The 20,414-nt window shown below is 53.7% G+C and overlaps 1 protein-coding gene across 5 annotated transcripts in view; it reads left to right on the plus strand.

Moving 5' to 3' along the window:
* EPHB2 (EPH receptor B2) overlaps nucleotides 1–20,414 on the plus strand; it is a 196,438-nt gene that overhangs the window by 144,995 nt on the left and 31,029 nt on the right. For all 5 annotated transcript variants that reach the window (XM_045035274.1, XM_045035271.1, XM_023258287.2 and 2 more), the window contains exon 6: nucleotides 17,164–17,288. In XM_045035274.1, coding sequence (XP_044891209.1) covers nucleotides 17,164–17,288 — 125 coding nt within the window. The remainder of the gene's footprint in view (nucleotides 1–17,163; nucleotides 17,289–20,414) is intronic.

Below are 20,414 nucleotides of genomic sequence, written 5' to 3' on the forward strand. Positions count from 1 at the left end.
TTCTCCCCTGTGAGAGTCCACAGGTGAGCAATCCAGGCTAGTGGGTAGATCGGATCCACTTGGAGACTCGGGGGCCCGGGTTCTTCCGTGTGCGTCAGCGGCCCCCACGCCCCCTGCCTGTGTGCACGACCGACGCTGAGATGCAGGCCTGTCTGTGCTCCGGCCTGTGGGGAGGGTGGGAGAGAGAGGACGCAGGGCCACAGTAATGTTCCAAGCCGGGTAAGCAGGAGTGGCACCTGTCACTTCTGTGCACCTTCCCCCGGAAAGAGCTTGGTCATGTGGCCTCACCGAACCACGGAGGAGGCCAGGGGATGCGACCCCTCGAAGCCTAACTTAGACCTCTCACAGTGGGCGGTGGGGACACAGCCAGGAGACATCTAGCAGTTTCCACAGGTGTCTTCTGTGAGCCTCCCGCCCCCTCCAGTTCAACTCAGGCAAACTTTCCTCCCTCAGCTCACCTTTCATAATCCTTTCTGGGACCCCACATCACTCCACCTTCTGCCCTACTTCCCTCATGGCAAAAAAAAGTTGCCAAACAAGGCAGTCTCACCACTGCTGCCATTCCCTCCTCAGTCCACTCCATGCAGGCTTCTGGCCCCTTCTCTCCACCAACCACTGTCCTCTGGGTCACCAGTGACCCCCATGTGCCCAGGTCCAGGAGACACTTTCCAGCCTCATCCCCCAACCAAGGGCCACATGAGATTTTCAAGGACCTCATGGGACCTATAGGCTGAAAACTGAGTGTGCCCCTCAGTTATTCAGTCAACAACTCTTGCCCAGCTTCCGCCGTGAGCATGGTCTGGGGGGCCCTGTCCAAGGAAGAGCCAAGGGAGGCCAGGCTCCAGGAGAAAAGGTGAGTGGGCTACCCACCTTATCCTTCTGATGTCAAGTGAGACCCACACAGTAAGTGCACAGGGGATCCAGAGATATAGGTCTAGGGAGGCTTCCTGTAAGAGGCAGGAATTGACCTGTAGTTTAAAGGACCAAAAAAAATTTTAAGGGAGTTATAGAAAGAAATGTCTTATGGGGCGCCTGGGTGGCTCCATCAGTTAAGCGTCCAGCTTTGGCTCAGGTCATGATCTCATGGTTTGTGGGTTCGAGCCCCACATCAGGCTCTGTGCTGACAGCTCGGAGCCTGGAGCCTGCTTCATATTCTCTGTCTCCCTCTCTCTCTCTGCCCCTCCCCTGCTTATGCTCTCTCTCTCAAAAATAAATAAAAACATTAAAAAAAAAAAAAGAATGAGGAAGGACATGAACAAGAACATGGAAGGAAAAGGGGCCAACCAGCTCTACCTGGCTGAGGGTTACTTTCTATACATGACCTCACTGCATACCCCTGGCCTCCTTGAGTAGGAGACATCCATGCCCCCATTTGACAGATGATGGTCAGAGAAGTTGAGTCACAAAGCAGGAAGGGTAAGAGACAGGAATTCACTAGGACAAACAGATTGTGCTTGGGCACAATCCAGGGTATGTCCGAGGACATTCGGTTTGATGGCGGTTTGAGAGCGAGTGCATGTGTAAGAATGAGTGGGTGCGTCACTGTATGTGTTTGGGCGACCATGTGTTTATGATTGTGATTACATGTTCTGTGGCCATGTGGCTTCTTATTTATACATGCATTCATGAGCATGGGTGTGTCTGAATGTGAGGGGCTTGGAGGGGGGTGTGTTTGAGCACGAGTTTATACGTATGAATGTGGCCCTGCCTCTCTGTGTGTTTGTGTATGAGAAGGAGTGTGGTTTTGTTTGTGAATGGTTGCGGTCTCGCTGTGGCCAACAGGGCATATTTGTGAGCATGTGCCTGCAGTTCTTGTGGGGTCATGGGTGCATTTCAGCCCCACTCAGATTGGGGATCCGGATGGAGCTGACGCAAGGCAGGCAATCTGAGAGAACCAACAGCTGTTGGTAAAGACACCTCACAGATTATGAAGCCTCAGCTGTGAGGCTGTCCAACTGGACAAAACTCTGAGGTAGGGAAGCCCAGGCTCCTGGTAGCGGGGGGAATGGAGGTAGAGGAGAGGGAGTTCTCTCCCTGGCTGTAGCAGCCTCCCTTGGACCTATTTGGGAGCCCTGAGGGAGGCCTACTCAAGATGCCTCAGCTTATTAGCTGCAAGGAGTAGAGTCTGGCTGCTTGAACTGGACCCTAGTTCCCAGAGATTAGAGATGGAACAGAGTGGAAGTGAGAGGCTTCCAGAGGAGAAGGTGCAAGGGGGAGCCCTCAGGATTGAAAGACAGATGCAGTGAGAAACAAGCACTGGGTTCAAACCTGAGTTTGAATCCCAGCTTTGCCATTGATTGGCTGCATGGCCTCGGTGTATCAGTCAGCTATTGCTGTAACAATGCTGCATAACAAAACCACCCCGAAACTTAGTAGTTTACAACAATGAACATTTATTTTCTCATTCACTAGTCTGTGGGGCAGCTAGGGTTTAGCTACTCTGCAGCAGGGCTCTCTATTCTGGGCAGGACTCCAGAATGTGGGTTGGATTCAGTCTGTTCCATATGTCTCCCATTCCCCTTGGACCAGCAGCCACCCAGGCTCGTTTCTCTTATGGTGAATGCTGGGAGCACAAGTGGCCGGGCCAAGCCATGCCACACAAACACATGCCTCTGCTTGGGACACAGTCACCAACAGCAAATGAGCCCTGCAGAGTTACTTGGCAAAGGGTGTGGGTGCACAATCCTGTTCCAAGAGGCAGAGCTGAGATAACTGATCCAACCCATCACACTCGTGAAAATCACTGCCTCCCTCAGGGCCTCCATTTTTCCACCAAATTGTGCATCAGAACTATACGAGAGCTTTTCCAGAACACAAGTTCTTGGCCCTACCTCAGACCTGCTAAATCAGAATTCCTGGAGTGGGCTCTAGGAATCTGCATTTGTAACAACCGGCTCAAGTATTCCTTACCGTGAGACAAACTCAGGAAACCCAGGTCTAAGCGAGTCTAAGCCCCTGTATGCCCTCAAAGCCCTGGGGCTTTCTAGATCACAAACACCCTATCTCCCTCCTCTTTGTTTCAAGCCCCTTGACAAGCTGACTCTCTCAGGATGGTCAGAGCCCAGCTGGGGCCTGTGCAGCCACACCACGCCCTCAGCACATTATCCCCATTTGCCGGATAAGGAAACAGAGACCCGGAGAGATAGAGCCATTTATGCGAAGTCCCACAAGTGGCCTCAACTAGGATATAAACTCAGAACTATGTGACTGCAAATCTATACTAGAGAAGACACAGTTCCTGCCCTTGGGGATTGATGCCCTGGTTGGAAAGACATGAATGAATAAGGGCCCAAGGATGTATATGGGGAGGTGAGAGAGATCGCAGGCAGGAAAGATCATTTCCTCCTGGAGAACGGGAGGAGGGCAAGTCATGGAAGGCTTCCTGGAAGAAGAGGCATTTGAGCTTGGCTTTGGAGAATGCAGAAGCTTGTAAGAAAAAGAGATGGAATCCTGCAGGGAGGAAGGTGTCCCAGGGGAGGGAAGTGCGGGAGGCAAGCCGGAGGGAGAGTTCTTTTTGTTCCTCTGCACGTGTTCCCTCTGCCTGGATTGCTTTTCTCCTCACTCTTCTTTCAGACTTTAGCTCATCTTTATTGGCCTTCCTGACTTGGTCACGCCCCCGGCACCATGGCCCTCAAGCTTCCCTGGTTGAGATTTTAGCCTTAGGCCTTTGATCGTGGCGTTCCTGTCTGTCTCCCCCGCCATCAGCACGTGATGGTACACAATGGGTCTGCTCTTCCTCACCACGGTTTTCCCGGCACCTGGCCAGGGGCACACCACAGTGAATGCTCAGTGAACATTTGCAGAAGGGCTCAGGGAAGCATGGAGTGAGGTGGGGTGTAGAGAATGACGATAGGCTGGAAAGCCAGGCTGGGGACTTGGTTTCCAGACAAATGCATTCAGTGGTCGGTTTTAATCAGACCCTAAAATTCAACATATAAATATCTAACTCATTGCCTTAAAAGGAAAAAGTATTCTTTTTGGGCAAGTGACTGGGCCTTGCTCACACTCCCTTGGCATTCACTGGGGCCAGAGCTGCCTTCTGACTTCATAAAGCTGTCATGCCACCTTCGAACCACACTCCGCCATCCTGGAACGCCTTTCCGCCCTGCATGTGCCCAGGGCCACTCAGCTGGGAAGGGGCAGACGCAGGATGCAGCCTGCTATCCAGAGTCTGTGGCCCTCGACACAAACAAGCAAGACAACCCGGGGGATGGGAGGGAGGAGCGCGGGCATCGGGGCGGGCGTCCGAAGAGAGCCTCTCTGTGGAGGTGGTATTTAAGCGGAGATCCAAATCACAAGGCGGTGACGGCCTTGCAGACCCGGGGCGCGTGTGGCACTTCTGTAACGTGGGGCTCGTCCTCAGGGACAGCGTCCAGTACTCTTGGCCGCCCTCCGGGGCTGTGATGGATACCACCTCCCCCGGAGCAAGCTCCGGGCAGCCGTGCCCCTGCCCAGTTTGAGATGGGCCGGGAAGGGGGCACACAAACCTGGCTTAGGATCAAGCCTGGATGCTCGCTGGCGCAAAGCCTTAGCCGAGTCACTTAGCCCACATCTGAACGCATCTCCTCGTGAGTGTCACCGCCCCTCCTTGCGGGACGGCTGGGATGTTCTGAGGTCATGTCTCAAGGTGCCTCCCAGGCTGCCTCCCAGGCTGCCTGCCTGCAGCAGGCAGAAAGCAGAGCTCGTCTTTCATTCATCCGGGTCATAATAATGGCTCGCATCTATCGAGTGTTTACTGTGTGCCAGTCCTTGGCGGTGAATCTTCACATCGACTCCATGAGGTGGGTCCTCTTCTTATCCTGTCTCATGGGTGGGGACAGTAAGGCATCGGGAATATAGGGACTTGCCTGCAGTCACCAGGCAGGCAGCGGCACAGTGAGTAACGTCACCGCATATTTGGGGCCCCGTGCTGGCCGGACTGAAGCTTCTGCAGAAGTGGGGCAGGCTGTGCGCATGGGCCCATTCACACCACAGCCTGGCTGGCAAATGCAGTCTTTGGCACCTCCTATACTCCACAGTAGATTGGCCAGTTAGGAAGCGCCCCTGTTGTCACATCCTAGCGGGTCGTGTGGGCAAAAATGCGTCCTGGGTGCTGAGCTCGGCCCTCGTCCCACACCGCGCTTTCCGAGTTGTGTGACCAGGCTGCATGGGAGACGTCTCTTCTCCGAGCCTCAGTGTCCTCACTTTCAAAATGGGTATTGATCTATCACTGCAGCTTTGCCAGATGGCGTCCGGATTAGCAATCGTGTAGACAGAGCGCCTAGCACACGGTAAGTACGTGGCTGAGACATGTCAGCTAGGCCTCAAACAAAATCGGAAGGTGTCTCAGTTTCCTACTGGTGCTATGACAAAATACCACAAACTCAGCAGCTTAGAATGAGACACAGCTCCTGTCTCACAGCTCTGTAGGCAGAAGACTAGTCTGGATCCCTTCAGGCCCAAATCAAGCTGTCGGGAGGGCCACATTCCTTTCTGACGGCTCTAAGGGATGATCTGTTTCCTTGCTCGGTCAGGTGCCAGCAGAACTCAGTGCCCCGGGACGGTAGGAGCGAGGTCTCCCTTTCCTTGCCGGCTGGCAGCTGCCCTTAGCCCGCAAGACCCTCTCTCCAGCCCCTGCACGTGGCCCCCCCAACTCAAAAGCTTCAACAGGGCGTCAAGTGTCTTCACGCCCCAGCTCTCGGGTTCTCTGACTCTCCGCTGGGAAACGTTCTCCTCCTTTAAGGGCTCAATAGATTAGATTGGGTCTACCTGGATAATCCAGGATAATCTCCCCATCTCAAGGGCCATAACCTTAATCGCATCGGCAAAGTCCCTGTTGCCACGTAAGGTAACATATTCACAGATTCCGGGATTAGGATGTGGATATCTTCGGGGGTCTGCCTGTCGTCGAAGGTAACATAAGCCAAATTAAAACACATCAGCATCGGCAGGGGCCCTGCAGGGCAAACCTTTTTTTTTTTTAGAGAGAGGAAGACCGAAGCCCAGAGAGGTTCCTAAGTAGCTGTCCAGGATGACACAGCAGGTCCGTGGCAGAGCCAGTCTCCAGACCCTGGCCCGGTGTCACGGCCCCTGCCCGTGACACCACTCCACATGGCTTTCTCATGGAAAGACTTTCAACTTTCCAAAGCCCCTTCTGCCAGCGTGTTCTCCTCTGATCCTCCCGCCCTCCTGGGAGGCGGGCATACAGTGGCTTCGTCTCTAGAACTGGCACGAGCGTGTACTCACCTACTTCTCTTCCTGGGGGCCAAGAGGATCAGAAGGAGATATGGGCCAAGAGAGCCCCCAGTGAGGCCCAGGCCTGGGGAAATGAAGAGAGAGGGAGAGGGCACTTCCCTCCCCAGGCCGAGCCCTCTGCACGCATCGGCTTCTTTGATCCCCCCAAGCTTTCTGCGGGGAAGGCACTGCTGGTCTAGAGTAGCAGTTAAGATTGAGTTTGGCTGCATATAACAGGAAGAAAAGTAAGAGATGCTGTTTGACAATCAACCGCAACACCAACGGCATAAAAACAAGCGTTCACCTAGCTCACAGGTCTCCGGATTAGCCAGGTGGGTTGCGGGGTGGGGGGGAGGGGTGGGCAGGCATATTCATACGTTTGCACTCCCTCTACTCCGGGGTACTCGGCAGCTCTTGGGATATTTTCAGGGCCTTATGGCATGTTTGAGGTTGACTGCTGTCATACTGTCAGGATGGTCCTGGCTGGGACAACAAGGGCAATAACTCTGTTCTCTGTGTCTCTTCTTCATCAGGTCGGCCTGGGCATGTTCTGATGGCAATCACAGGGAACCAAGACAGCCAGCAGATATATGCAAGGGCTTTTCAAGCTCTGCCTATATCATGTTTGTTTATATCCCATTGGCCAAAGCAAGTCACATGGCTAAGCCTAGAGTTGGGGGGGGCAGGATTACACAAGTTATAGGGCGAAGAGTATAGATACAATGAGGTGGTTAATAATACAACCAATCTACCATCGTGGCTTAGACAAAATGGAGGTTTATTTTTCTTACATGTAAAGGATGTCAGAAGACAGGAGTTTGGGCAACTCCATGGAATCATGATGGATCCAGGCCCCCCAGCGCACAGCCTCTTGTCCTTTATAGGCCAAAATGGTTACAAGAGCTCCCGCTATCACATCCATGTTCCAGGCAGCAGGATGGAAGAAAGAGAGTGAGAAGGCTCTTCCCTTTGAAAAAAACTTCCTAGAGATCCCACATATTACATTAGCTTTATGTCTCATTGGCACACATATTGTCACATGGCCACTTATAGCTACTAGAGAGTTTAGGAATATGTAGTCTTTTATTTGGGCACAATGTGCCTAGCTAAGAACCAAGTTTTGTTAATTTGACAAAGAAAGAATGGGTATTTGGTAGGCAGTAAGTCATATCTGCCACGTCCCATTTTACGAGTGAGGAAACTGGACTCAGAGTGAAAAGTAACTTGCCTGAGGTCACACAGTCACCTGGGCATTAGAGGGCTAGGATCTGAACCCTGAATGCTGCCTCTTCTCCCTTCGACCACCGTCACCACCATTCAAGAGCCTTTCTGAGCTCTCAGCTACTCACAGGGCTGCTTAAGAGTCTGAACAGCCCAGGGGCACCTGGCTTGCTCAGTTGGAGGATCAGGCGGCTCTCGATCTCAGGGTGGTGAGATCGAGCCCCACGTTAGGTGTAGAGCTTACTTAAATTAAATAAATAAAAATTAAAAAAAAAAAAAAAAAAAAAAAAGTCTGAGCAGCCCAGACAGCGACATGTGGCCGACGTCCCGCGGCCCCTTACTCTGGACCAAGTCCTACGCTAAGCCCTTTACATGCTGGTTTTCATTTAACCTCCCAACATCCATGCCATTGTCCCCATTCTATAGAGGAGAAACTGAGGCACTGAGGGGTGAGATATGCTGCCTTGGCTACCGGATTTGAAGCTTGGGCTGTCACCATCTTGCTAGTCCGGGTGCTGGGGTAGGACTGGGTCCCACTCAGCAGCCAGAGGTAAGATCAAGGCTGTTCAGCAGCCCCCTAGGAGGTGGGCCATTGGATGTTTCCACCATACCAAGCCCAAGGCGTGGCCTTAGCCTGCTCGGATCATGCTTATGGCTCCCGCCAAGTACTCAGGGAGATAAAACCAACCTGGGTGCCTGGGTCCTGATCCCTCCTGATCCCACCAGCTGAGGTACCATGGACAGGAGACTTGACCTGATTCTCGCTTTCCTCATCTGTGAAGCGGATGTGATGAACCCCACTCCATCTAATTGGGTAGCACCCAGCAGGTGCTGTTAAATCTATGCCGAATCAAGGGAAGAATGAATGCGCAGATGAACAGCCACCCTAGACAGGAGCCTTTCTCAGGTTCAAGGAAAGAGATATTATCTCCTGGACCTGATTTTTGTTGTTATGGGTTTTTTTCCCCAAAAATATATTTCACAAACTACTACTTCCAAAACACATTAATAGCTGTTATGTGAAAAAGAGGCTCTAAAGCCAAATGAGACCTCAACCACCCGGTTAACCGGGTCTCTCCCCTGCAGGACTTCTCAGAGCCTTGAACAAAGTAGTGTGCAGTATGAGTGTAGCAGGGGTCTAGAACTCTGTGTTTCTCTGACTTTCTTGGCCACAGAGCTCCTTTGCTTCGTAGAAAAGTGCCACCTTGGCTCCAGTTCCCAACTATTCCTTCTTTTCTGTCCACAGCCCTGTTTGGTCCCATCAGAAAGAAACGAGGCCCATTTTCTGGGTATGTTTTATTTGTGGAAATTCTGTTGTGACAGTTATGATCAGGCCACCCAGAATTGCAGTTGGATTGTCAGGAGTTTACTGTATTGCTACAGTCAAAACAGCTCTCCCATTATCCACCGGAAATTCTAGGAGTCTTGTCACGGGGAAGGTGTTCCTGCTAGAGACCCTGGAGAATGCAAGCACAGTAATAATTGACTGTTGTGGCGTTGTTGGCTGCCTGGTTGGCAGGAGGCTCCGTGTGACATCGCAAGTGGGCAGGGGATCTGAGGGAGAGCCAACTGTTACGCCCATCATAGAAGGTGCGCTGCCTTCCCCCGGCCGCTGCCGGAAGACATTGCTCCAGGTCCCAACCCCCAAGGTCAGTGACTCAGACAGCCTCCTGAGGGTGCCAGGAAAGGTGAGAGGCTGCCCTTCTTTTTCTCCTTCCTTCCTCCAGTATATTGATGAATGCTTCTTCTGAGCCACACACTGTTCCAGGCACGAGGGATAAACGGTTGAATAAGAGAGATGAGATCCCTGCCCTCAGATAGTGTTAGTGCTACAAAGTAAAGAAAGCTGGGGGGGAAGGCAAGTGACGGGGGGGGGGGCAGGGTGGGTGGACAGGGAGTGCTCTCTGAGGAGTGGCGGTTTAGCTGAGATGTGAGTGAGGAGGCCATGGAGATCTGGGGGACGAGGTGTCCAGGCAGAAACACTGTGGGGCCAACGCACACATCATCAGAAAAATGATGACCTTGGTGTGATTGGAAACAGAAAGGCGGCCAGTCTGGATGGCACTTGGGAGTAAAGGAGCAAGTTGCAGGTAGCTGGCAGGTGCCGGGCAGGTGGGCCCTGAGGCCACGTGGGGCATCCGTGCGTCATTCAGGGGGTGGTGGGGAGTCAGGTGCAGTGAAGATGTCACAGATGCAGCGGGATCTGCTACTGGGGCTTGGGGTGGGGTCTCACACTGCCAGTGCTCAGCGCCTTCTCCCCACTGCTCTAAGCTCCCGGCGTCTCCTTACTGGTGAAAGGGGAAAGGCCAAACACACTCGGGGGTCTCCTTCCTGCCTCAGAGCTCAGGGCTGCGGAGGTCAAGCTGGGCAAGGTCCAAACCCACTCCCTCTTGAAGTAGCCAGGGTCACAGGCCTCCTGTCTTCCTGCCCATCAAAGGCTCCTGGTCCCAGAAGGCTCTGAGAGGCCACCTGACTCAACCCCCCTCATGCCCTGAGAGGGAGACGGGGCACATGCGGAAAGCACTTCCTCAAGTCTCAACTGACGAAGGGACTGGACACTCCCCCAGGGCTCGCTGGGGACAGCAGGGCCCCTGACCACCTGCTCCAGCCAAGCAGGCCCTGCCTGGCCAGGCTCCCCTCTTCCCCTCTCGGCCACAAGCCTCTTTTGTGCTTACTCCCTGGGGCTCCATCTCCTTGCAGGGGTCACAGGGCACCACTGACCCCAGCGCCCTGCCGGTGTGCCCTGCTGGTAATTGAAAATACCAGAATTCCCTGAAGACCAACTTACAGGGAAACCTGATACCCCAGGGTGGGCGGTGGACAGCAGGAGGGATGGGAGAACATCCAGCTGTTCCCTCTTCTCCGCCATTAATCCCCCTGGATTCCAGGAGAAAGGCCAGCCCCGCTTGGCCCCCACTGGCCCGCCTTGATCATCTTCCCAGCAAATGCCGCCTCCTTGCCACGCCCAGGGTTACGGGACTTATGGGATCAGAGCCCGGGTTAGCTGCCTGTAACCCAAGCCTGCCGGCTAAGCCCCCCAAGCCCAGACCCCCATGGCTGTGTGGGACCCGCCCCCATAACAGCTGAGCTCCCGGAGCCGAGGAGGGCCGGGCGGTGGTGGGTAAGGTGAGTCAGCAGGAGCCGAGTGGACTTTGCTTTGCAGCAACAGGACGGGAGCCGGCCCAGGATGTCCTCAGAGGCCCTCTGAAGTCCCCTGGTTTCCAGACCCCCCTGCTCAGCCTGCATCAGCTGCAGCCAATAGAAGGGAAGGGTGTGTTGGACTTGGGTGGGCCTGGGTTCAAATCCCAGCGTCACCGCCTGATAACTGTGTGACTTTGGGCAAGCAAGTTACTTCCTACCGCAATGCCTCCATTTCCTCTTCTATAAAATGGGTATAATAAGAATACCAGCCTCATAGGGTTAGTATGAGTGTTAAAGGAGTTCACTATGTAACGCATTTGGAAAAGCACCTGGCATAGAGTGAACAGGTGAGAGTCAGGTGTGGGCCTTCCTTACATTTTTCCACTGGGCGTCATGGGGCATACAGCCATTGTCGAGATAACAAGCTCATGTGTCATTTGAGGAGCAGGTTGCCACTCCTTCTGCAGCCCTTCTGTGGCTCCCCAGTGCCTTCAGGACAAGGCAGGCTCCTGGACAGCCTACAACTTCTTGTCCCCCTGCTTTAAGACCCTCCAGAGCTGCAGGCTCCAGAGGGAGTTAGCCTGGGCTGATGAGAGGGGCAGTCTCTGCAGATGCCAGGCCGTGAGAAGTAATTTGGTGGATGGAAGATCTACTCAACCGGGATTCAGATGGTCTGAGATCTTATGCCAGCCCCTACCTGCTGTGTGATCTTGGATAAGTCACTTTCCTTCTCTGGTCCTACATCTACGACTCCTCAAAGTGTGGTCCACAAACCAGCAGCATCAACTTCCCGAGGAGCTTGTTAGAGCCGTGAATCCTCAGGCCCCACCATGTATCTTGGTTGGGGGGGGGGGTGCCCAGCAATGTGGGTTTTAACAAAGTCTGGTTATCTCCTTATCCCCCCTCAAGTTTGAAAAGTGCAATCATCTTTAGGGATGGGAAGTGAAATCACAGGGAAAGAGGGGAAGGGAACAGCCTTGCCCCTTCTCAGGCCTGCATCACCTTGGCCGAGTCCTGACACCGGGGCTGGGACCCAGGAGCTCCAGCCTGGAGCAGACACTCGTTGTGTGAAACAAATATGCTTTCTCCCCTTAGGCTGCGAGCGCCTGGAAGGCAGGGACCCTGAGGGTTCCTCTCTTGGGCCCCAGGACCCAGCGTCATGCTGGCATCATAGCAATTCTGTGAATTGACATCTTTTTTTCAGCTTTATTGAGATATTATTAACACATAACATGTGAAAGTTTAAGGTATATGATCTGATGTCTTGATACATGTATATATTGCAAAACGATTATCACAGCAAGGTTAGTTAGCACCTCCATCCGACCGCTCACGTAACTGCCATCTTCGGGTGTGTGGTTATAACATTTAAGATCTGCTCTCTTTATGACTTAACTGTTACGCACCACAGGATTGTTTATTATAATCACCAAGCTATCCGTGAGCTCCCCAGAACCTCTTAGAGCTAAAAGTTTATACCCTTTGACCAGCATGTCCTGGCCCACAGCCCCTGGTACCATCCTACCCAGTTGAGATGTTCGCTTGTTTGTTTCTGTTTGTTTGTTTGTTTGTTAAGGAAGTTTTACGCCCGGTGTGGGGCTCAAACTCACAACCCCAAGATCAAGAGTCGCGTGGTCCACTGACTGAGCCAGCCAAGTGCCCCTGGAAATGTTTTTAATGATATCTCCCTCCTGCTGGTGAACTCTGTACACGTATTTCTCCTTTTATGCTCATAGCATCATTGCCCGGTAAGGGTCCCCATGTGACAGGTGTGGAAACTGAGGCTCAGAGAGGTTGAGAGAGCTTGCTGAAGGCCACAGCACGGGGGCGGGGAGGGATGAGGATTTGCCGGCAGTCTGATTCCACCCTCCGGCTCCCAACCACCAAGCCGGACCCCCTTCCTGGGGCTGGATTGGAACCTTCCCACCAGGGAAGATTCTACGGGTCTCTGCGCAAAGTGCCAGGTGACTGAGTTCACGTAGTTGTGGCTTAATGGCAATACTGCTCACCCAGGCTTGTGGGTGCTGTGTGTGTCCGATGCTGCACAGATACGACGGATGTGCAATGACAGCACACTCTGTCAGTGGAAGCGGGCTGCAGCAGGCGGGAGAGGAGGGTGTACAGCCTGGCCTCACGGGGGAGCCGGGGCCTCCGGCAGTCCGGAAGAACAGAGTGCTCAACTCCACACAGAGGCAGCTCCGAAGGGAGACACGGGGCTGGGCTGGACACGGGGTCAGAGAATGAGGGCACAGTTGCAGGGACTGCTCTGAGGGCCAGCGGGGAGCATAGCTGGGGGGCAGGATAGCTCAGCTCCAGGCCCAACTGAGCTCGTCACTAGCTGTGTGACCTTGGGGAAGTCACCATGCTTCTCTAGCCTCAGTCTCCTCTTCTGCACATTGTGGATCTTAACCCCCATCCCACATTGTTGTCGAGAGAACCGAATCAGGTGACACGGGGCAGCTGCTCAGTGCACAGTGGCAACACCCCAGTGACCCTGGTGAACGGTCACAGCCACGCTGAGCTTTGGACAGGATCTCAAACACCCGCTCCCCACGACAGCCCTCAGGGGGCACGTTGCCCTCAGGCCCATTTTACAGATGAGGAAACTGGGACACTGAGAGCTCTGACCGCCCCTCCTTTGTGCTCTGACAATTAACCTCATCAATTTCTGGTGAGCATTTGGCTGGAGCCGGGCTGACGGCTCAGTAGCAAGTGCTGTACTAGTGAAGAGCCTGAGGTGCCGGGTTCAAGTCTAGCCTCCACGGCCTTGCTGCATGACCCTTGAGCAGACTATGCCATAGCTCTGAGCCTCAGTTTCCCCCTCTGTAAACTGGGGATACTAATAGCCCCTAGCTAATGGGGCAGTTGTGAGAATTCTCTGCTTCACCTATGTTAATAGGCATAAAGAGCCTGGAACAGCGCTGGGAACAGAGTAGGGGCTCAATAAGTGTTAGGTTAGTGGCTTTATCATTGCTATTATTATACACATCTGCACAGCCCTGAAAGTCCTTCAAGCGACTTCGTGGGGCAGGAGAAACATCACTTCCCGTCGCCAGGCATCTGGTGAGAATGCGTTGCTTTGCGCGGCCACTTACTATCTGGATAGCCTCGGGCAAGACACTTTACTCTTGTTCTCAGGGTTCCCATCTGCCAAATGGGCCGAAGGAGGTCTGCTTCCTAGGCTGTTGTGAGGATTAAATGAGGTACTATGCACGTCCACATGGGCATAGCACAGGGCCCAGCGTGTAGTAGGGCCCCTTGGCTCACGTTGGGGTCTCCTGATTCTCTGGGAAGCAACAAGGAAGACAGAGTACCCCTGTTTGACTGAGGGAGAAACTGCAGGGAGCAGGGGCCTGATCTTCCCAAGAGGCCTGCTGCCCCGGCAAGGCTAGGGCCAAGCTGAGAGCCAGACAGCACTCTTGTGGTGCAGAAAGAACAGAGGCTTGTCAGCGATGCCTGGACCAAGCTCCAAGTCAAAGGTCACAGTGCTGCCACCCTGTCTCGGGTGTCTTGGGCCAGTTTCCCACAGGTACTTGGCGCTGGAGGGAAGCCAGACCCGCTCAGACTCATGCTGGCCTCTGGGCTGATCCAACTCCAGGCCGAGGGCTGCCCAGGAAGAACGGGCAGGGAGCGTTCGAGCTGCAGGACCCCAGGGACCTTCCAGCCTGTTCCTGGTCCAGAGGAAGAAGCCAGGTCCAGAGGTGGGAGACAGCTTGCCTAAGGTCACACAGTCAGTGAGCAGCAGGCCAGAGAGCAGAGCCTGGGTCTTCTAACCAACACCCCGGGGAGGAAGGGACAGAAACAGAGCAGCGACTGGGTGAGCTTCGGGTCCCGATGAGCTCCTACCGGCTACTACTCCACACTCAGATCGGGACAAAGCCGCTGAGAAGCAAGATTGGGGTGAGGGGGAAAAGGGTCCCTCTCACCCTTCGGACACCCTGGTGTGGGCCGAGACAGGGCATCTGCTGGTCACACACTTGCCCAAGATGCTCCCTTCACCCTGGTGAGTCCTCAGCCCCTCCCAAGACCATGAAAACATTGAGCCCGGAAAGGCAGGGAGGCTCACTGCAGTGAGGAGTGACCGCCTAGGGAGGGGCTGTGTCAGGAATCCACCCCTGCTCTGTCCAATCATGGGGCAAACACCGCATTAGCAGACCTGGGTTCAAATCCCAGCTCCCCTACTGAGGGTGTGGGGGCGCTGGGATCTCAGGACCCCCTTGCCCCTCTGAACTTCGGTTTCTTCCCCTGTCAGTGGGGCTAATACTGCTCCCTCACCAACGGTCAGCTCAGGAAACACATGTGAAGGGCCCAGGGCTGTGGTTGACACATAGTAGGTTTGGTCTATTTGAGAAGGAGGCAAGAGACACGGGCCTGGGTGCCTCATGAAGTCAGGAATCAATAAAAGGGCTGTGTGATGTGAGCTCCCCATGTGATCTTGGGCAGCTCACAACCCTTCTCCGGACCTCAGTTTCCACATCAGTAAGATGCAGGAATGGGGTTAAGTTATTTCTCAGAAGCCTCCAGCACTAAACAAGCCACCCCTGACTTCCTGTCTCCTTCGTTTAACCACCCTCCGTGATGGCTCTAGCAACACTAGGGGGAGGGAGGGAGGGATTGATCTTATTGAGGTTTACATACAGTTAACCATTTTATTTTTCTTTAAGTTTGTTATCTTGAGAGAGAGAGAAAGTGCAAGCAGGGGAGGGGCATAGAGAGAGGGAGGGAGAGAAAAATCCCAAGCAGGCTCTGCACTGTCCTCGCAGAGCCCGATGCAGGACTCGAACTCATGCCCCACGAGATCATGACCTGAACCAAAACCAACAGTTGGATGCTTCACCGACTGAACCCCCCAGGCCCGCCTGCAATTAACCATTTTAATGTGTACAATTCCGTGGCGTTTAGTACATTCACAGGATTGTGTGACCACCGCCTCTGTCTAGGCCCAAAACATTCTCATCGCCCCAGAGGAAAACCTACGCTCAACGTTCTCTGTTTCTCCCCTACCCTCGGCCCTGGCAACCGCCAGCTGCTTGCTCTCTGGATTTACCTGTTCTGAATTATTTCACATAAATGGAATCATAAAATATGTGACCTCTGTGCCTGTCTTTCACTTTGCATGTTTTTGAAGTTCATCTGCGTTGTAGCACGTGTCAGTACTTGCTTCGTTTTTATGGCTAAATACTCTTCTATGGTATGTGTATACCATCATGTGTGTGTCCGTTTGTCTGTCGGTGGGCATTTGGGTTGTTCCCCTCCTTGGGCTGTTGTGAATAATACTGCCGTTATGTGTACTGACATGTGTAAGTATTCATTTGAGTACCTGATTTCAATTCAGTAAAATTAGGAGTGCAAATGCTGGGTAATTCTACATTTAGCTATTTTTTTTTAATGTTTATTTATTTTTGAGACAGAGAGAGACAGAGCATGAATGGGGGAGGGTCAGAGAGAGAGGGAGACACAGAATCTGAAACAGGCTCCAGGCTCTGAGCTGTCAGCACAGAGCCCAACACGGGGCTCGAAGTCACAGACCGCGAGATCATGACCTGAGCCAAAGTCGGACGCTTAACCGACTGAGCCACCCAGGCGCCCCTACATTTGACTATTTTTAAACATTTTTTTAATGTTTATTTATTTTTGAGAGAGAGAAACAGAGTGCAAGTGGGGGAGAGGCAGAGAGAGAGGGAGACACAGAATCCGAAGCAGGCTCCAGGCTCTGAGCTGTCAGCACAGAGCCCGACGCGGAGCTCGAACCCACGAACCGCAAGATCATGACCTGAGCCAAAGTCGGATGCTTAACCGACTGAGCCACCCAGGTGCCCCATTAACTTTTTTTTAAGCTTATTTATTTATTTTGAGAGAGAGAGAGAGAGAGAGAGAGAGAGAGCGTCCACGAGCATGGGGGAGGGGCAGAGAGAGGGAGAGAGAGAATCCCAAGCAGGCTCCATGGCTCAGACCTACAAACCATGAGATCGTGGTCTGAGCTGAAAACAAGAGTCGGACGCTTAACCAACTGAGCCACCAGGCACCCCTACATTTAATTTTTTAAGTAACTGCCGAACTGTTTTCCATAGTAGCTATGGATTTATTTTTATGTACTTATTTTTGGCAGTCATATTTCTTCAATGCTGAGGGCACATAGTAGGCCCTCGGTGCACATTCGCTGGAGGAACAAATGAATCTCCCACCCTCTCTGCTCCCCTCTCCCAGAGCCCCATCACCATGTCTTGGGTCTGTAAGTTCCCTAGTCCAGTAGACTGTAAGTTCCAAGAGAGAATTAACACCTTTCATCCAAACACTTTGAGCCAGGCCAGAGAAGGGCCCAGTGCATCTGTCTCTCACTTGGTGCGGCTTGAGCTCCCCAGGGATGGCCAGAATTGTCAGTGTCTGAAATCTGAAGGTGCAGCACCCACGGCCCTGCACAAGTCCTGCTGGCCCCTGTCAGCCCCCTAGGCAGGCTGTGTGGCCTCAGCCAGATGCCTTCCCCTCTCTGATCCCACACTCTGTCTGGGCACCTCTAGAGTTGGGACAGAATCTGTAGGTACCCTCTCACTGCTGCTCCTGACCCTTGGCCTCTGACCTGTCTTCCAGCTCCGTCGGCTGTGTCCATCATGCACCCGGTGAGCCGCACGGTGGACAGCATCACCCTGTCGTGGTCCCAGCCTGACCAGCCCAACGGCGTCATCCTGGACTATGAGCTGCAGTACTATGAGAAGGTACCTGTGCTCCTGGGCCCACTCCCCACCTCCACACCCCTGGGCCTGCGGTTCTACCCTCCTCCGAGACTGGACACCCTGGTACAGCAGAAGGAGCACTGGCCTCAGAGTCAAGCTGCCTGGCTCAATTCTGACTCCAGTCCTCCCCAGCTGGGAGACCCCAGGCAGGTGCCTTGACCTCTCCGAGTTGCGCTTTTCTGATCTGGGGCATCAGGCCAGCAATCTCAGTAAAATGCAATGGTCAGGGCCCTTTCCTCACCAGGACCCCCTTCCTCTTGACTTCAGTGGGCCTGATGTTCTGAAAGAGCTGGTTTCCCAGAAAGCTTCCCCCATTCTGAAGCAGAGATTTGAAAGTGCTCCAGACAGCTCTGTACAGGGCAGGAGTGGAGCCTCCTCCCCGTGTTGCTCTGATTCCAGCTAAAACACTTGTTTCCATTTGCCTGGGTGCCATTTGTAGCGGGAGAGAGCGGTTTCTCTTTGAGCTTTTAATTCAGACCTTTAATTCTCTCTCAGGGACCCCTAGGACCCAGGGACCAAGGGTTAGAAGCCGCTGGTGTTATAGAAGGAGCATTGGGCTGGGAGTGAGAAGCCATAGGTTCAGGTCCCAGCTCCAACCATAACAGCTGTGTGACCTTGGGCAGCCATCTCTCTCTCTCTGAACCTCAGTTGCCTCCTGTGTCAAATGCAAACAAGATTGCCTCTCTTGTTGGCAAGACTGGGGGCTGCACAGGTCAAGGAGAAAAGGCAGGGACAGTACCCAGAATGGCTCCCGGCCCTAACAGAGTGTACTTTCCTTCCTCCCTTCTGCCCTGCCTTTTGCATGGTGGGCAAAAGCTACACAACATGAGGCCAGGCGAGGCCAGTACATTTGAACATGGGGCGTGCACGGTGTTGGGGCCAGGGGGTGGATGGAGCAGCTGGACATCAGAGGCTCAGAAAACTCTCTCTTTTTGAGTGGAGACTTTTCTTACCTGCGGCCTAAAGCATCAAACAGCCACAGAGGCTGGAAGAGCCCCTGGGAAAGGTGTCACTTGGATCTCATTCAGACTAAAGTGTAAATGACTACAGAAAGTGCTTGAGTTGAGGGTTGGGAACTGGAAATGAATAGAAAGTCTCTCCGTAAGGGTTGAGAGGAAAAGAGGTGGAGACAGTACCAGCCACCACTGCTGGAGCCCAGCCTTCGGAGGCCCAGCCCCGCCCTTCCACTCTGTTAACTGCCGGCTCAGCCAAACTCTGGTGAGCCTCAAGACGTTTCCAAACACCTATCCAGCCTCACCCAGCCGGTCTGTGATTGCTTGTTTCCTCGCTCATCCTTTGCTCTAGGCAGTGCATTCTGAGAAGCCAGGGACCACATCTGTCCCATTCACCATCTTCTCCCCGATACCCTGGGCCCAGCACCAAAGAGACACTTGAGAAATATCGGTTGAATGGATAAGTGAATGAATCCCCTCCCACGGCCTGTTCCTCCAGAGTGGGGACCTTGCCTTACCTCTGCCATTTCCCCAGCCTGGCACACAGTAGGTGCTCACGAGGTGCTGCTGGATGGCCCAAGGTGAGGACAATGTGAGGGAAGCAGCCCCACCCCTCACTGGGCCCTGGAGGGCCTTGAAGGAGCCAGGCATCCTGTAGCCTTAGCCAGACCAGCTGCTCCCAGGCCCAGGAAGCCCCAGGCCCTACAGAAGCCAGCATTTTCACCCCCTCTGGCGGGGACAGTTCAGCACCTCAGAATTCAAGAAAGAAAGGGGGAAAAAAAAAACTAATTAAGAAGCTTTATGATTAAACGAAACTGAAAGTGTTTGTCCCCAAAGACTAGAGCGGAAATGAGGAATCCCGGCGCGGGTCCTGACTACGACCCATTTCCTACCGAGGTGGGAGGGGCTGTGGAGGCTGATGGAGGTGTGAACCAGGAGGCGGCTCTGCCCTACTTTCTGCCGCTGCCCCGCATCCCCAGGCCCCTGCCGAGGTGGCAGGCCCAGCAAGCCCTGCAGCGGCCGCGGCCACCACCTGTTCGCGTTTCATGAGCACAGAGCACGTGCCAAGCACGCCACCTCCGTCGTCTCGTTCCTCCTTGCGGCAAGGCCATTCACCCCCCTGGACGGGAGTGGAAACTGAGGCACGGAGAAGGTGTGTGACCTGTTCAAGACCACCCAGCTGCTAAGTGGCAGAGAAAACAGGATTTGGGCCTGCGTTCTCACTCTTCGCCTGGCTCTCCGGCTTCCTCCCTCCCCTTTCACCCTCCCAGGGGTGCTTCTGGGATGACTGTTAAAGGGTGGACAGGGCCAGGCTCTGAGGAGGGATCTTAGATACACATGGCGAGAGAGGGACAAGCCTCAGGTACAGCTGTGATGAGACATGGCGCTACCCTGTCAGCCCCTCCTGCTGGGCCTGGGGTGCAGTGAGGGGCAGCCTGGAATCTGCCAATGGGAGAGATGGACACTGGTTCATTCAATATTCGCTGTCACCAACTTTGGGCTGGGCCCTGGGCTGGGTGCTGGGAGTACTGAGATTAGCCAGACATGCCCAGAGGCCTCAGGGCCTTCACCGCCCAGGGGAAAAGACACCTCCAGACACAAATAGCCATGAGACGGGTGTGACACAGTCACAGAAGGGCAGGCAAAGATCTGTCAAGGCACCAAGGAGGGACCCATGGTCTGAGTATAAGTGAGGGGAAGTCTTCATTCCAGTGACATTTGAGCTGAGCCTCAAAAGTTGCTAGGAGTTCACCAGACAGACAAGTGATGAGAGCAAAGTCATTCCAGACAGCAGAAACAAGACACGCAAAGGCCCTGGGGCAGGAGAAGGCAAGTGTGGAGGAGCAAAATGAACAAGGGAGAGATTAGCGGGGAAAGAGTTGGAGAGGGAGGCAGGGCTGGGTTGTGGTGGGCCTTCCATGCCTTTGGAGTCTGGATTCAATTTAAAGTACTATGGGAAGCCGGTGGAAGGTTCTGGAATGATGTGATCTGACTCAGATTACGTTTAAGATCCCTGTATCTTGCTGTGTGGAAAACAGAGTATATAAGGGGGTCCTGGAGACACAGACCCTTTTGAGGGCTCTCGTGGGACACCGAGTGAGAAATGATAGTGGCATGATGGAGTAAGGGCCGGCAGCACAGATGGCGAGAGGCC

The sequence above is a fragment of the Felis catus genome, chromosome C1, assembly GCF_018350175.1.
Source record: "Felis catus isolate Fca126 chromosome C1, F.catus_Fca126_mat1.0, whole genome shotgun sequence".
Classification (NCBI taxonomy): domain Eukaryota; kingdom Metazoa; phylum Chordata; class Mammalia; order Carnivora; family Felidae; genus Felis; species Felis catus.